The sequence below is a fragment of the Ornithodoros turicata genome, chromosome 3, assembly GCF_037126465.1.
Source record: "Ornithodoros turicata isolate Travis chromosome 3, ASM3712646v1, whole genome shotgun sequence".
In the NCBI taxonomy this organism is placed as follows: domain Eukaryota; kingdom Metazoa; phylum Arthropoda; class Arachnida; order Ixodida; family Argasidae; genus Ornithodoros; species Ornithodoros turicata.
Window position 1 is genome coordinate 107,848,485 of NC_088203.1, and position 17,414 is coordinate 107,865,898.

General features: G+C 44.6%; 1 protein-coding gene across 11 annotated transcripts in view; it reads right to left on the bottom strand.

The window, feature by feature from the left end:
• The window catches only part of LOC135389157 (electroneutral sodium bicarbonate exchanger 1-like), an 81,248-nt gene that overhangs the window by 32,356 nt on the left and 31,478 nt on the right, over nucleotides 1-17,414 (bottom strand). For 9 of the 11 annotated variants that reach the window (XR_010421578.1, XR_010421577.1, XM_064619190.1 and 6 more), the window contains exons 3-13: nucleotides 17,237-17,377; nucleotides 17,030-17,165; nucleotides 16,813-16,973; nucleotides 14,930-15,127; nucleotides 11,239-11,409; nucleotides 9,863-10,008; nucleotides 5,623-5,868; nucleotides 5,422-5,568; nucleotides 5,066-5,166; nucleotides 4,826-5,000; nucleotides 995-1,128 (exon numbers count right to left, since the gene is read on the bottom strand). Coding sequence is in view for 9 of the 11 variants with exons in the window: in XM_064619190.1 (XP_064475260.1) it covers nucleotides 995-1,128; nucleotides 4,826-5,000; nucleotides 5,066-5,166; nucleotides 5,422-5,568; nucleotides 5,623-5,868; nucleotides 9,863-10,008; nucleotides 11,239-11,409; nucleotides 14,930-15,127; nucleotides 16,813-16,973; nucleotides 17,030-17,165; nucleotides 17,237-17,377 (1,756 nt within the window). In the remaining 2 variants the exon portion in view is untranslated. The remainder of the gene's footprint in view (nucleotides 1-994; nucleotides 1,129-4,825; nucleotides 5,001-5,065; nucleotides 5,167-5,421; nucleotides 5,569-5,622; nucleotides 5,869-9,862; nucleotides 10,009-11,238; nucleotides 11,410-14,929; nucleotides 15,128-16,812; nucleotides 16,974-17,029; nucleotides 17,166-17,236; nucleotides 17,378-17,414) is intronic. The other 2 variants (XM_064619191.1, XM_064619196.1) reach the window with 2 other exon arrangements.

The following is a 17,414-nucleotide window of genomic DNA, read 5'->3' on the forward strand; positions in this document are numbered from 1 at the left end:
GGCTTCAAGCCTCTTTGGGCTGCTTTGCATAAATGCTTCGGAAAAAATGTGCCTTTTATTAAAACTTGCAGCTGGTAAGACTGTCAAGCTGCTCTGTGCAGCATTTTTTCTACGGTTCAACCCACCAGTGAATGGGAAAATAAAGGTTGGATTTAACCGAATAATGTGATTTTATCTCCAAAAAATTGGTGACCATAATCCAACAGACTTAACACAATGTGCACATGATCAAGTGAAATATGGCAGTCACTGAAAAACAGAAGTGCCTCTTATGCAGGGATTTCCCTACCCCTCTCCTGCACTTTTGCAACACCCCCTGAAATTCCTCAGGTGACCCCACCCAGCTCGGCCACCAACACGTTCTGGTAGTTAGTCCGGCGCAGCGAATTACATCCTGTACTGTCAAACTTGGGCCGTAGGACCGCAGTCATGCAGATGATCGTACCATGCATTTGCCCAAAATCATTTGAAAGTGACTGTTCAATGCATTAATTGCGCGCATATACAAGCAAAAATGTGTGCGGGCACGCAAACTGAATGTGGATCATCAAAACCATTTGTGCCCAACTCAATCAAGCAAGGTATTCTGCTTTTTTCGTCTAAGGCTTTCCCCGTTGGTTGCTAGGTATTCATTAAGCTTCGTGAGACAAGGTGCTAGTCTTTTTTCTCTATCGGTCGTGTGATTATGCATCTTAATGTTGAAATGCCGTTCATAATGAAACTGTATTATACTGTACTGTTCTAACGTAATAAGATGTACAAATAAAATGGGAAAGCTGTGCAGATATGTCACCATAGTGCCACGATTCTTTCCGTGTCTAAGAAAAATTCTGTAAATGGAACCTTCACCAAGCATACCCCCCCCAGCAGTGAATTTCTGGGGAAATCACTGCTCTTATGTACACTTGATGTTTGAATAAGACCACAGCAGTGAGCAAGCACCATTGAGAGAAGGAATATTCCAGTTGATGAAACACAAAGATGATTTACAAACCTGCAGAAGTCATAGAGAATGGTTTCAAAGACAAGTACAGGTCCTGTGCTGCCAAGAATGGTGAGCGGTTGACCACTGAAGAGTCCATAGAGAACTCCGCACACAGCCCCTGACATGAGACTCTCCATGGCAGCCTATGCCATCGTGCCACATGCAATACAGACAAGATACCCCATCTTACATTACACATACCTCAAATACATCAGCAAAATAAAGATATGCACCAGGCAAATAGTCAAATGTACGAGAACATATAGGTAGTCTTGTTCAACAATTCACATATGTAATGTGGTCTGTTCAAACGGAAGGATGATATTCAGGTAGAATGATAACTCTCACAGCATAATGTAAGGCTTGACCAGTGATGGGAGTACTTCAAGCACCAAGTACTCAAGCATTACTTTAACTACATTTCAAATTCTACTTTAAGTACTCTAGCTCGGTACTTTTCCATCGAGTAACCATGCAGACAAAGAAGAAATAACGTGGCAGTAAATAACTTGAGTGTCTGGTACGACCATTTCAGAAGAACAAAAATGCAGTGCTGACCGGCTTGAAATGTTAGTATGCCAGAACTACTACTACCTTAATATTCTCCAATAGGCATCGCAGTAATCTGTAGTTGAATCCGTTGTGTGTCGCAAGAAACAAGGGTAAACTAAGAGTGTGCTTGGATCCCAAGAAACTAAATGATTGCACCAAGGTACACCAGCTCCCCATCAGACAGGAGATTGAGTCTCAACTGGCTGAGGCGCAGCACTTTTTAACTCTAGATGCCAACTCAGGATTGCACCAAATTCCCTTAGATGACAAAGGTGTGCACATTCACGACACCATATCCAGGTTTCCAGTTTGGAATATGCTCAGCCCCAGGGGTGTTCCAATATACTGTGACTGAAAGGTCTAGAAAGAGTGTATGTCAACGACATCCGCGGTGGAGCATGCAAGGTGGAGCGTGACAAGAGATTGTTCTAGACAGCCTAACTCTCAATGTCGACATGTGCAAAATAGCTATGACGGACTTTCTTGGGGATGTGCATAAGGCCAAACCCAGGATTAGAGCAGAGTGTATAGGCGATATGCCCAGAAACAAATGGGAGATGCACGGTCACAACCTGGCAACAGGATAACCTGAATGACTGGACAGAAATGTGACACTAAGGTCTCAGTGGATACTTGAATGTCTGGATTAGGAGCAGTTCTGCAGCATTGCCAGTAGGCATGATGGAAACTTGTGGGTAATGCATCTTGCTCACTAACAAAAGCTGAGATAGATTGCACAATTTTATCTGTGGACGGCAGACACAATTTCCAAGAAGGCTATTGGAGCAATGGCACCACATAACTGATGCAGTACAGCTTCACATTGCAGTTTGTGCTGCAACAATGTCCAGGGCTCTGTACCAGACACACTGTCCAGGGCTCCAACAGTGTCAGCACCTCCACAAGAAGACTAAAATGATGCCGTAAAGGAGGGAGATCACTGACCCTCACCAAAGTTGGAGCCATCATATTCAGGGGTGCCAGAGTCGTCGGACCAGCAGGGCTACGCAAAGTGATACTCTCTAGAATACACGAGAGACACCTTGGCCCTAATAATCATTGCAAAGCTAGAGCAAGGAGGGGATGAACAAATATGAAACATATGAAACTCGGCAGTCTCTCTCTGGTAGCAAGGGACCCATACCCATACCCATGGCAGTGTGGAGGTGTTCACGTACGGAAGGAAAACATGTATGGTTGCCTACGAGGTAGCGAGTTTAAGCGTTTTGCACCACACTTCCAGTCGGAATGGGCTGGCAGAGAAAGGGGTACAAGTAGTCAAAAGAATACTGAAAAACATCTGAGAGCAGAGAGGACTTTTGGCTGAGCTACAGGACCAAACCATTGGAGTTACTGATGGGAAGACAACTAAGGTCACGACTCCCAAATTACTCGCAACACCTTCAACCCAAGGGGTGATCCCTTCTACCTCTGGGGGAAAAGTGAGGATAGAAGACAGTAAAAGAGTGGCTCACAAAGGCACAAGTGAAACAAGTCCTCGCACCGAGGTCGTACATCGTGGTATCTCAAGACCAGCAAGCCCTTTGTCGCAACAAAATATACTCAATGCCAGCCCAAGAAAAAGTTTGCACAGTGGTGATGACAGTCACAAGTTTCCAGAGACTCTGGGGATGAGGAAGAAACAAGCGGCAGATGTCAACCTTTCTGCAGGAGACAGACCTACACCCACTGGTGCAGTGTTCAATTCTTTAATAAACATTCCATGTAGTTAATTTGTTTTTTTTATTCCATGTTAGCGCCGTGAAGCAACTGTGGCTATGAGCGGCGTACAGATGTGGACAGATGAAGAGAGGGCAGCAGGAAGGAGTCAGGAACAGCCCGGTAAACCAGAAATATCCCAGGCACGTCCCACAAAGGTCACACACGTCGCATATGTCCGCCACGAACAAAAGGGAACATTTCTGGGTTTCCTAATTTATTTACCAAGTAATCACATTATAGACGGTAGCTTGAGCTAAAAACACAATATTTGCCAGGATGGGATGTCAGGAACGTTCGCAGGTATACGCTGACGTTGTTTGCAGACTCACAAGCTAACCGCAAAGATGTTGTCACCATTGCAAACATGATACGCCACGACAACCCTGGAGGAACATAAAGCATGAAGAAAAAAGCATCAAGAAGCAAACATCAGAAGGGGCAGGGAAATCGGCAAGATAATCGGAACGTCCGCACACTCAGTGCTGGACTCTCGTTGCAAAGAGGCCTACTAGGGTTGCCACTACGATCAATCCATCCATATAGACAGCGGGAAAACACAGAAAGCATTATGGCAGACATGCACAGGACCTGATTTCATTGCTCGTTTCAGTTTTCAGTGCAGTTATCGTACCATTTCATAATTCATGACTGGTTTTTAATCATTATGTGATGAATGGGAAGAAGGTGCACATGCTTCGTTTCATATGTTTACATTTTACATTTTTTATATGCTACCATACAGAATTTTGTTGCAAGCAACAACAGCATAAAGGGCACCTGCCCTTTCATGGCTTTCTTTCATTCTGTTTGTTAGAAAGCCCGTTATATGTCACAAGAAAGCACAGGGAAATGTACAATCATGGCTTATCATGGCTTATCATGTGCTGATCACTGGGTATAATATGAATCAAGAAGACACAGTCCTGTTCACTGGGAATATAGATAACCCAAGAAAAGAGCAGAATAGAGCTGGGCAGGTTGGTGCACTAAAATGCTCAGTGGATTGAAAACCTCCGTGGATGAACGAGAAAATAAAGTAAAATTTCTTTGAAAAGATAGCTAAGAAGCAAGCAAACTGGTGAAGTTGATGCATAACCTCAAACCCCGAGACTAGGGAACACGAAGGGACAGACACAACACGAAGTCTCACAAGACTTGGTGTTGTGTCGCGAGCGAGACTGCGTCGCCGAGCAATGGGACTCCAATCTCACCCCCTTCTCTGGGGGAAAACAGTGCGCCAGCTCGCAACCAAGGAAACCAGTTTTGAATGGAGGGGTGGACGACGTGTTCTTGGAAGGACAAACCGCGTGACACGATCAGCCTAATCGGAATGCGATACTCTGTACCCCTATGTATGACTAACTAACTAATGTAAGTATGACTAACTCTTTTCAATGCGTATAATTGTTGACCAACTTTCGCATTAACACCCACGTGCAATTGCAATGTCACTTGATGCCCTGTGTTAGCAAAAATGATGCATCATGTCCCGTGTCTAGTATTGACAGTATTTTTTAGGATGAATATTTGTGTGTGCCAATTAAGAAGGAAAAAAACGCCACTCACAATGCGCTGCTCAGTGGCTGAGCCCAGGAGGCCTCCAAAGGTGATGATTGGAGTCAGACAAGCAAAGTAGAGGAAAAACACAGAAGCCACCGATTGAAGGGCAAATGCGTCCTTGAAGTCACTCCAGTACCAGGGAGCCTTACGCTTCACGTCATTAATTAGGCCGCCAAATAACCTGCATCATTTTACGAGCACTTTTTTCAATTTACTTCCGTAGTTGTCGCTAAAAAAAACCTTCACCTTCCACTTCGTTTAAGTCCACTCTCCTCTCGCTCTTTCTCTTCTTCTTCCTCCGGAGAAAAAGCTGGTTCTTTAGATGGTTCTTGCTTCTTACGGCCCTCCTGGATGAAATAAATTTCTCCTCTATTAATTCCAATTCTCACTGAATTCAAAACATGGCAAGAAAACTGTCTAGCTAAAGATCACTTTCAACTGGTGCCTCTCATGCGCGTGTCTCAATGTGCGCTACACACATTTAGAAACTGCCAAATACTGTGCTCTTGGCTCTTTGGATGCCAAGAGGCAAATGAGAAGAGTCTTGTTTCTTTTCTTTTTTTCATGCCTCATTGAACAAGTTAGAAATGAATGGCACCTGCCTGTGAGGGTACGTGTTGTGGGGGTTCAATTCGAATGGAAGGGTCCCAGGCTCCAGGGGGCAGCACAGTTGCAGCATCCAAAAATTCATCCACTCCAGCCAGCAGGTGGTCACGATTCTTTGCCTTGAATGCCACATCGTGGAAGACCTTGAAAACATGACCAATGATGAGATTGGAAGAAGAAAAGGAAAACACTGTTACCTCATCTGACATAAGAATCGCGATGGCACGTCCAATTTCGTGGTATCGCACCATGTTGCCCAGGGGCCCGAGCAGGATAAAGAGAAAACGTGTTGGCACAGGAACCTCAGTCAGATCCCCTAATGGTACGGCAGAAGCAAGTCGTACAAAGGCTGCTATAGGGTGTTCTAGAAACTCTACTTCCCCAACTAGAATATTTGAGGCTTGTGCACCAGGTGGGATTTTCTTCATGAAGGCCTGGTTCAACTGAAAGAAAAAGCAAAATATGCATCAAATGATACGAGTCAAATCCCCGCGAAAACTACTACCATCTGATGCTCACTGGTCCAACTACCAACAAAACATATCTCTTGTCTTGTCATCACCTTGTCCATAATACATGTTTTATGCCAGAGCAACAGGCGTCTTTGCTTGCATACTAGAAACCCTTGAGAGAGATCAGCTCGTCACAATACTGCCAATAAGGTGCCGACACTGACCAATGGACCGAAATGAACCTCATTTTCGAGGACACTTGATGGCTTTTACTTAGTATTTTTCCTACAAGTAATTAATATAATCTTAATTAATCTTATCTAATTACAGGTAATTAAGTTAGACCTCGTAGTTATTCTTTGTCATGTTTTCTATGTTTATGTTATGATGGTAAAATGTGTTTAGTAAGAATGAAAGGGTGTGTTTAAGCTTTTATTGTCCAAAAGTGATGCGTAAACAAGGAATTTTCCATTTCGCTGTAGATCGTAAAGTGTAGACAGGTGTGAAGTGAGTTTGTACCAAACAGCAGGGGTTTTCAAACTTAGCAGGCCCAGGGAACCCCTGCACATTTGCAGGTACACTGGAGGAAACCCCACCCAGCTCGCCAGATCTACCTTTGAAAGAACACAAGTGGGATCACACAAAACTAATCATAGAGAACACATTTATTTTGAAAAGATGGCTAAGAAGCAAGCGTGCTGGTCAAGTTGATGCATAATGTAAAACCCCTAGACTAGGAAACACGAAGGGACAGATACAACACGAAGACTCACGAGACTTCGTGTTGTGTCTGTCCCTTCGTGTTCCCTAGTCTCTTTACATTATACATTTATTTTTATTCCATCGAAGGACAACCCCAGTTGGGATTTAGCCGTGACTGTAATGTGCTAGAGTGCGCATTCCTTATGCCATATTTACTCGCGTATAACACGCACATTTTTTACCCAGAAACACTGCACCATTGAGTGGGTGCGTTCAATACGTGGGGGAAAATTGGAACCCAACACTTAAGGTACACTTAACTCCCGTTTTATTCTGGGATATCCGCAGCGATCTCCCCGAAATCGAACGTCGTTGTTCTGCATCATCGTCGCCATTTATTCTGAGATATCCGCAGCGAACTCCCGGGAATCGAACGTCGCGATTCTCCCACATCAAATGGTCTTCCGTTCTATCAAGCGTGGACGAAATACACCTCGATGTCCGTCGCATTCATGGTTCATCACTCCCCATCTCGTTGACTGCGCGATAGGAGCAGCCGCACGAGCGCGATACGTTAACTAGCGCTGCACGAGACGATCCGGCTGTGCTACTAAAGTCGGGGTGCGTTTATTGTGCAGGGAACAAAAAGAGTACAAGCATTTCTGCGCCCAAGTTGGGGGGCGTTCAATAGACGACCCTCTGTTTACAAACGTGATGTCACGAGGCGGGCACGAAGCGGGAAGAACGCGTCTGCTGAGAGGGCCGATAAGGCTCATAGGTGCCCACCAGCATGCATTGTGCGGCGGCGATACGTAATCGACGACGTAGAGGCTCCGGTCGTCTATACGCGTTCAATATGCGAGTAAATACAGTAGCTCGCGGTAACTGCCCGCGGAACCCAGTTTGAGAACCCCTGCCGTACAGCAAGAAAATACGAGTAAAGACTGTGTAAGGTTAAAAGCTGCGAGTGTTTAAAACATGACCTACTCAAACAAGGTTGTAAAGTAACTGAATCAATTGTGGAGATTTTTAACCCCATAAATGGCTTTAGTATCAGTGCTTAGTAGCAATTAATTTAAGGTAGATGCGAGATGTGCTTTTCTTCATGTGACATCTACTTCACTGTGCAATTTACCAACTTGTGGCATGAAGAACATTATCTTTAGATATGTTGTGGGAGACGTCGTAATATCTGGCCTACTTTAAAGGGACTATCGCATCCGTACCGGTCGATTCCGAAACTGTAGTGCCGTTTTACTCCGCGTTCATCACTGATAATAACGCCGAAAACCCAACGCGAATTGGTGGCGTTGTTCCTGTGCAGATGTCACTGGGCGCCCTTTCACACGGAGGAGACCAATCATGGAGCAGCTGGAGGGATCTTGGTAGCCGACCAACCGACAGTCGGAATGCTGGGGGACGGCATCTTCTCTGCAATCGGCTCGCGGAATGTTGTTTCTGGTTAGCGTCGAACATGTTCATACAGCCAGGAGCGTAACACCGTGTTTCACGCAACATGGTTACGTCAGGACTCACACTGGTAAGCGAAAGTCAGCGTATTTACCGAGGACTTTTCATTTAGTATATTGCGATGCGAACGCCAAGCAGACGACCTCGGAGACAATCGCCCGCTCTGCGCTCCCATTCGTATTGGCTGCAGATGGAATGCGAACCTTTAAAACTCGTTTATTTAATATGCAAGCTGTTTTCGGAAGAGAAATTTGGCCACATTGACTCTGAATCGGAGACGTACATTATCCTATCGGTATCATACATACGTTCCCGGATGCGACAGTCCCTTTAAAAGGACAACTACCTGGAGTAACTAAATTCCATTTGATGAGTAACTGCAACAGAATTACAGTTTGGTAACTTTTCCTGTATGTAAATTACTTTCTGAGTCACGTAACCTAGTTTCATCTTCTTATAAGGGACAGTCATAAAGTTTTAATTATCACCTCGAAAAAATTAAGTTACATAATTATTTTTTTGTTTGTTTGTGGGTACATGTCTGCAGTCTTGGTACACACTGAAATCCCCGCACCACAGTACCGCAGCACGCCGCTAGAGGAGCCAAAACAAAATGGTGCAGCCCATTGATAAAGTGGAGTATTGTGGAGTATTGTGCAGTAATTCGTTTTCTGCATTTGAAGGGGAAAAACACTGCAACAATCCATGCTGAGTTGGTGGAAGTGTCATATGACACAGTGGTTAGGTGGCACAGACGCTTCCAGAGTGGTCAAACAAGTCTGAATGACGAAGAACCAAGTGGCAGACCATCTCTCTGTGGAGAACTGGAAACCTGGTGCTCCAAGACCGGCGTATTACAATCGAGGCGATAGAGGAAAAAGCGAAAATCAGTCATGGATCAGTTTTCAACATCTTGCACGACATTTTGAACATGACAAAGATTGCCGCCCGCTGGGTTCCGTGACTGCTCACACTCATTCAAAAACCCTGCTGAATCGAGTCAGCAGCGGAAATGTTGCAGCTGTGTCAGGCCAATCCAGATTACTTCTTTAGCCGCTAATTACCATGGACGAGTGCTGGGTGTATCACTATGACCCCGAGACAAAGGAGCAAAGCAAGCGGTGGAAACAACTATCATCGGGCAAGGTGATGCTGAGTGTTTTTTGGGACTGCCGTGGTGTGGTGCTAACAGATTATGCTCATAAAAATTGCAAATCATCACAGGCACATCATCACTCTCCTGACAAGGTTGCAGGAGGCTGTCAAGATGAAGCATCATGGGAAGCGTCCTCAACAGCCAAAATGCTCACTTCAACAACCAAGGTCTCCGCCAAGTCATCCATCATTGGGAAAAATGTGTCGCATTCAAGGGTGAATATGTAGAGAAAGACTAACACCATCACCAAGTTTCATGGTCACAACTTGACTTTTTCGAGGTGATAATTAAAACTTGACGACTATCTCTCATATACAGCTCTGGCCACAGGCTACTTGATGAATTAAGCAGGCTTCTGAGAAACCACATGTAATGAGCTAAATTTATTGGTCTCTCTAATTTGTTGCAAGTTGGGCAATGACATTTGTTCGTAGCCACTTTGGCCGCTGTGAGAGCTTGCTATTATTATTTCTAGGAACTCGCGCTTGTGCACAAAAAATGCACTCTATAGCAGGCAGGCTCAACGATCACATTGTGTCGACCAAAACAGACTCGGCAGCATCCATGAAATGCACAGTTTGTTTGTCGGAAGACATCCAAAATATTGGCTGTCCAAAGTATCGGACGTGAAAATACATTTCCTAAAATGCAATTTACCCTGTGTTGAAGGTCGGGTGAACTGGCATTGCCCATAGTTTCTGTAAGTGTGGAGCCACTGTGAGCTAGTGCAGGATGAGGGGCATGAATGTGCAGAGAGTTGCAACTGGGGCTTTGGGTCATGCCTTCTGTGTTGTTACTAGAGCCTGCATACATAATAAACTAAATATCTCAGAGGAAAATAAAGCACTCTTGTAATCACAATAGCACTTGTTATTTTGAGCGCAAGCAGCATTCATACAAAAAGCCACCACAATCTGTCACCACAAGTCCCGCTTTTTCCATACGACTAGCTTTTTGTGTGGGCAACTCATGAGGTCCGTTTCCAAGAAAAGCATGCTTAATTTCCGTAGGTATTCTGGACAATAGCTTGTAGTGCCATCTGACGTCATACATATTATGAGAGCTTGCCGGAATCACGAGAAATAAATGCATTCTTTCGCATAAAATGTTCTCTTTTGCATAATCTCAATTGGCACGTCAACTGATGTTTGGCGTGACGTTATAAGAAAATATTTGTTTTGTTGTACGTCATTTGTTCTCTACGCTAAAAATTTTTGTTGTACATCGCACAGCAGGATTGTCAACGATCAGCACCATCACACAACATCGTGTTCTTGCTTTGCCATGTTGGGAATGCTTACTCAGACTGAGTGTTATTATTTAAGTAAATTCGATACGTTCTTTACCAAGAACAGAGTTGTTTCGTATATGTCAACGTGGAAACAGAATCATTGCCTTGTTCGGGTATCTTTTTCTTGTTGACCTTTCTGTGTCAAATGCGGTTGCAGCAATTGTGCACAACCCAATCAATTTCGAGAGAAAGCTCACAGAGAACCCCCACAGTGCACGCTGCTTCCTGGAATTTATGCAAGTTGTTCGTTAGGTGAATTTACCTGATACTCACACAATTTTACATAACAGCAAACAAAATTTTGCAATGATTACTGATATTCTGAATGGACGCATTTTCAATTTAAGGATTCTCCTCTATGATCAAGTTTCAATGGTTCTTACGGTGCACCAAAAGCAAAGGCTCAAGAGTAATTAATGTTGCGCTGCCACCATTGAGCAAATAACTGTTAGTATGCTATTCACACTATCAAGAATCTTTTTATAACACATATGATCTAAATCTGTTTCTGCGTAAATGGAACCTGAGAACATTTACACTGCTTTCTGACACATCTGATGATCAAGAAATGAGCAGGACTACAATTGCACAGCAAAACCTGACACAGCATTGAGTGCACTGCAGCAAAATAATTTGTTCCGCTGAGTGAAGAAAATGGTTAGTAGACAGCAACCCAGTTGAGCAGAAAAGTAGCAGATTCCCAACACCTGGAGCCAGTGTTGCTGGAGAAAATGTTTTTTACCAGGTACATTCAAGAAATTCTTGATAAAGTTTGGGGCCCAATCAGAAGGCCTCCTGCCTCCCCAGTCAGAGGCTCTCCTCTGTCCTCCCGGATCCCCCGGGATGGAGAGACGACCCAGAGAATGGGATGATGGATTGGGATGCAAGGAAGGAGAGGAAGATGATCCATCTGCTTCACCATTCACAGGAAATGCAGGTATTGCTATTTTACACTGTTTCATGCCAGAAACAATCAAGCTGGAAGAACTTGCAATGAAATGTGCCTTCATATAGATATCACAGTTGCATTTGCAGCTCAAAGTGAGGATCACATAATAATGGCCAATTTGACTGGTCGATTTGGAGCACATTTTTCTGCTCAGCGGCGGAAAAAGCATGTTTCACTAGTCATTTCATATCAACTTGCTTCGCGACGGAGTGCTCCTCGTTGCCCCACCACTCAGATTCGGCCGCAACCCCAATGAAGCTTTGTTGTAACTTGTGCATCTTCAAGGCCAAGCAACAGTAAGTGTTGGAAAGACCTGTAAAGTTTGCCGGATGTGGCCAATGACTTCCGTCCTACTTTTACCTGGAGCACGATTGTTCTTTGGTGGTGGATTCAGATTTGGTTCCTCTGTGCTAGATTTTGCTTCTCCATAGCCGATTCGGGTACTTGCTCCAGATCGACCAGTCGGATTAGCCATAAGTCATAGTCTAGGTCTTGATGCACACATAAACTGACTATATTCCTCCGACCTCAGGGGGACCAAACTCATTTTATTTTATGTACTACAGATAAAACGGTACTTTGACTAGAATGTATTATCATTAGTGTATCTTCACACTCGCGAATATGAAGGGAATCCTAACTCTTCCCTCAACTTACACTTCTATTTAGGTACAGTAGCAGACAGATTTTCCGGATTTGACGCTGACCGTAATACAGTCCGAAAAACCAGACAATCGCCAAATTCAACATTTTTTCACCATAGCTGCACCAAAGAAATCTATAATAAGTGCCCTGCCGCATCTGGCTCTTGCGTTTCATGCTTAGGGCCCCTGGTTTTCTGCTGCGGCAAATTCAAAATTCTGCGGCATCGACTCGTAAATTCCGTGATTTCCCACGGCAAGCAGTCAACGGCTGCTTGAAATGGGAAACATTTCATTTTCTTGAATAACGTGGGAACAAAAATATTTTATAAAATTACAGATTGGAAGCACTGTTGTGGCTCAGCATTACATACATGATATCTTGTTTGTGATAGTTTGATATCTTAGTATCATGGTATCATGATATCTTGGGATATCTTGATTGCGTTCTCCTCTGACAAAGGCAAAGGTCTGTCACCTGCAATGATTTTATACCTGCTGAAAGATCTTTCAGCATCTACAGAGTTTACAGGGGCTTTATAGGAAGATTATAGGAAGGAGCTTACAATACATGCCTGGGGGAAGTTACAGGACGCCCTTTTTGTTTCTCGGCTGTAGGCATTATTTTAGAGTCTCTAAAGGCAAACTCCCGGACATCAAATCAAAGTCCCCCACCGCTAAACTGCACACAGGAGGGACACCACCCATTCCTCAAGCGAAGTATGCGCAATAAACTTGGGCTGACGCTATCTTAAGCTCAACTAAAATCTGTCCGTGCTGGTCCTGCAGCATGGGCAGCTTCGTAAAGCAGGCTTCACACCATGCAGGGAAGCCTCAGGTGAAGCCCACTTTCGAGAGGTGTCGTTCGTATTCGGCAAATTGTCCAATATTCGGAAATCCAAATATTGGGTATTTGATTCGCAAATGGAATACTTCGAGTGATTGATATTTGATTTTAATTTGAGACCTCAAATAACCGCAACCCCCTAAAAATAAGGGCTTCCGCGAAATTCCGTGCCAAACGAAGGATTCCACGATGAATTCCAGATTCCGCGATATTTTGCGGAATCTCGGAAAACCCGGGGCCTTAGTCATGCTATCCGCTTGCCTTTGTACGAGCGTCATAGGTTTGTTGCAAACATTTGACAATAGCGACAACACGTGCAGCATGACTGCAGTCGACGGTTGTGGACGGTCAGGGAGATCCGTTGCAGAGTCTGACTCACTTTCCGGTTGCACAATTTACTGAACAGACATTACCATAGCGTTGAAAGCTGATGAACAGCGACTGCGTACAGAGTGCTCAAACAGAAACTCTGGAGAGTGTCCTGACGTCCAGACTCCTGAAAGTGCCCAGCTGTGGCGTCACCTAGAGGTATGGTTCGGAAGTTTTAGAGCAGTCTCATATCCTGCTATATTGTAAGATGCCAGCTCATCCGCGCCGAGAGCTATGGGCACCGTCCGTCCTGTCCATTTCTGGCGCTTTCCGCAAGATGTGCTGCCTTCCCGGAAAGCTTCTTTGCGCGGAGCGCATTGAAAACAAGCGGTAATGCAGCACGAACGTGTTTTACTTTGTGTATTTAGAGATTTGGCCCTCGAAACGTTAAAGATTGTTTTGATTGAAGCGAAGACAAGACGTTCACACTGACCCGTCAGAGAAAGCAGCTAATCCTATGAAGGCACGTGGCAGCTCTATAACACAATTAAAATATAAATTTACAATTTAAGAGCCTTCCGTGACAGGGGCTTGCTGGCAAACATCTTGGCCATATCGTTCTTGTCCGTTGCTCTCATGCGGAGCATCGTCCTGTGTAAAGATTTTATGTATGCCAGGCGTTTCTAGACATCCACAAAATGTTTTAGATATGGGTGTACATTTTATGCGAGTACACAGTGTTGCGGCCCGTGGACAACGACGATGACAATGCACACAAGTCAGCTAGTAAGGGAATACCATATAGGAGTAGCATATACCGCCTCCTCTACAAGAACAATGACCGGCTCCCGACATGGGAGTCATCGAGACTCACTTTGTCAAACTGGTTGATTTATTGATGACTGATGCGTTTGCCAAACTGCGTGTTTTCCAAATGATTTACCGCGCTTACGAAGTAAAAAGTGATTATTTTCAGTTCTAGCTTTTTGCAGCAAGCGATTTCGGAATGATACAACTTAAAATCGGCAGATCAAACTATCGGGAGTTTTGCAAAATATTATCTGTAGTCATACGAGCCGATTCTGAACAATTCATAGTGTCGTAGGCAGTCTTTTGACAAGTTTTAGTGCCCACAACGAACAATCCCCGTAGGATTTGCATTGGGAGCGATTCTGGGTTGCGAGCGCCTCTGGCGGTTCGGTGCAGAGGAGGTTAGGAAAGGAGGTTGAACGGCCGCTTTGGGGCGATTGAGCAGGCATCTTACAATATAGGAGGCTCTGGCAGTCTCGCCTAGGATTCTAAAATGGTGGTCTTAAAAATCGCCACCGCAGTACCGAAAATATAGGTGTTGGTGCTTCTCCGTAAGCATTTTGGTACAGATAATCGAGCAGTGGCAAAATGTATTAATCCTATGGCGAAGGTCAGCGTTGCCCATGGGAGTCCGAAAAGTCAGTCGGCTACTGCATATGTATTATCATCAGTGCCGTGGTGATTGGTCATTAAACCAAGATCATGCTCCCACCGAGACTGCACAAGGAAGCTCCGGTTTGGACAAAGTTTTAGATGGGAATGGCAAGTTGCGTCTGCTGAATGTTTCTTCCATTGGAAGTTCATCCAAGACACAAAACTGTCCCACCGATGCGACTGAAAATACACCTAAATCGGGACATATGAAAAGTCTCCTTACCATGTGCACCAAACATGCTCTTGGAGGAGTTGCGGCCAATGTCAGCCAGTGAACGGATGAGGGGCAGCCTTGAACCCTTGTCCATGCGGTGTCGCTCGTGTTGATGCCGATGCCGCCGTAACAGCACCTCCTTTGTGCGTTCTAACTGTTCACCAGCTGATAGCTGGTTGCCGTTCACCATGCTTTCTAGGACTAGGTCTGTACAGAAAACAGGGATCATGAACCTCACATTCCCTACACAGACCACCTGTGCTATCTGAATCTACATCAAAATGTTGTCTCATTCAATATACAGGGTGCTTCTTTTCAGCTGCAACAAATTTTCATAAATAGGGGAGCTGCCTTAGGACGCTTTTACCGGGGCTGTTACTAGGAAACTGTTATTTTTTCTCAATTAGGGGACTAATTAACGGAGATATTTTAATCACATTTTTTAATTATTGACTTTAGGGAGCACATTGGAATTGTGATATTAGAGCCTGATGTCCAGATGATCCGCTCAAACCACTGATGAAGCACAACCGTAATCGCAGCGGGTGCCACAAACCTAAATATTTCGGCTCTGTCGTCTGCTGCAAACCGCAAGTGATCGGCATAAGAGCGACAGTGACGTCGATATCTCCACCCTCACTTGATGTCACAGAAAAAAGTCATACGAGATTCGGGCAAACCCTTATTGCAGTATGTTTCACACTCTTTGTTTTGTTTTTCTTTTTTACTTGCAAGGAGCTTTGCACATCACCACTACATATCAGCGCTTATCGTACCGGTGAAGGGCATGAGCCGTGTCCAGCAGGATGAAATTACTGATACGGCAAGCGACTGAGAGCACATGAAGGAAGAAAAGAAAGCAAAAAAGGAAAACAAAACAAAGATTGTGTGAAACATATCGCGATAAGGTTTGCCTGAATCGCGTATGACGTTTTTCTGTGACGTTACTTGAGGGCGGAGATATCGACGCCACTGTCGATCTTTTGCTGATCACTTGCGCTTTGCAGCAGACGGCAGAGCTGAAATAGTTAGGTCCGTAGCGTGTGCCGCGATTACTTTTGTGCTTCATCAGTGGTTCGAGCGGATCATGGGGCAATCAGGCTTTAATATTGCGATTGCAATGTTCTCCCTAAAGTCAATAATTAAAAAGTTGATTAAAATATCTCCGTTAATTGGTCCCATAATTGAGAAAAAATCTGGTTTCCTAGTAGCAGCCCCGTCAAGTAATCCAGTGACAAAAGTAAAAGCGTCTTAAGGCAACTCCCCTTTTTATGAAAATTTGTTGCAACTAAAAAGAAACGCTCCGTATATTATATCGGAGGCAGGTGGTTTTATACAACGCAGATATGATCAAGTATGTGGATTTGCCATCATATTGTACAGGCTGTGTACAGACGTAACTAACTGCCTACTTATGGAACGATTTTCCGGGGGCACGTGACACCGCCGTGCATTTATGCCAGATGAACATGCAGAAAAACCGTGCAAATTAAACTTTGTGTAACAAAATAATCGTAGGAATGAAACTTGCAGTTAACAAAAGAATTGGCTCTACCGATGTCAACGCAGTCTTGGAAGAGTCGCGCAGAAACCGAAATCAAGTCCCACATGGATGCTCATTTATGTTATTTCAGTGTCTGCACCCAGCACTATGCAACCGTTTTTCTGCCCTACAGAGTTTTTCTGTACACAAATATGTTGGTTTCATCACTGCGCAAAACAGGCACAACACTAAGGCCGAAAACCTGCCTTTCTTTTCTTTTTAGTCTGGCTCTGCAGAGGACAAATCTTCCTATGAAGATTGACAGCATGTGTAATGCCTTGTGCCTGTTTTGGTGCTCTCGTAAGACCCCTAGCAATCCTACAAGACCCCTATCAAGTAGAATAGTGACCTGCAATGTTTTCTAAACTGGTTGCCTCCATGTCGAGCATGACAGTTCCATTGATAATGAAGCTCCGTAGCTCCATTAGAGAATGTAGAGAAATGGTGGATACGTGAGGTTTAGACCATCGGTCGCCTCCTTCTTCCACGTCTTCTTCAAACTTGATCCACCTGCAATTCACCTGCATCAGTGGGACTGGGCACTACTCGTAGGTGAACAAAATCACCTAGCAGCTTCTCTCCACTCCACGTCATCACCCTCTGCGTAGAGGATCTCCATCTCGCTAAAGAGCGGATGGGCTTCGTGGAGGCCATCTTCCTCTTCGCCGAGGATGAAGTGCACTCGTTCCGCCGGTGGAGTCACTGCACACAGCGAGACTATTGAGCCTTTGCTCCATTTGTTTGGGACAAATTAAAGAAGGAGCGAAGGTTACCTGAACGGTTGGCGTCTCCTGAGACCCCAGTGACATCGTCTTTGCGGCCATTTTTGTGATGGTGCTTGTGGTGTCTGCGGTGTCCCCTACGCCGATAGCCAGGAACGTGGAGTCCCACATAGACCGTGTGTGCACGATGGCCTGCAAAGTACAAACACTCTATTCAGAGTTGTGGGCA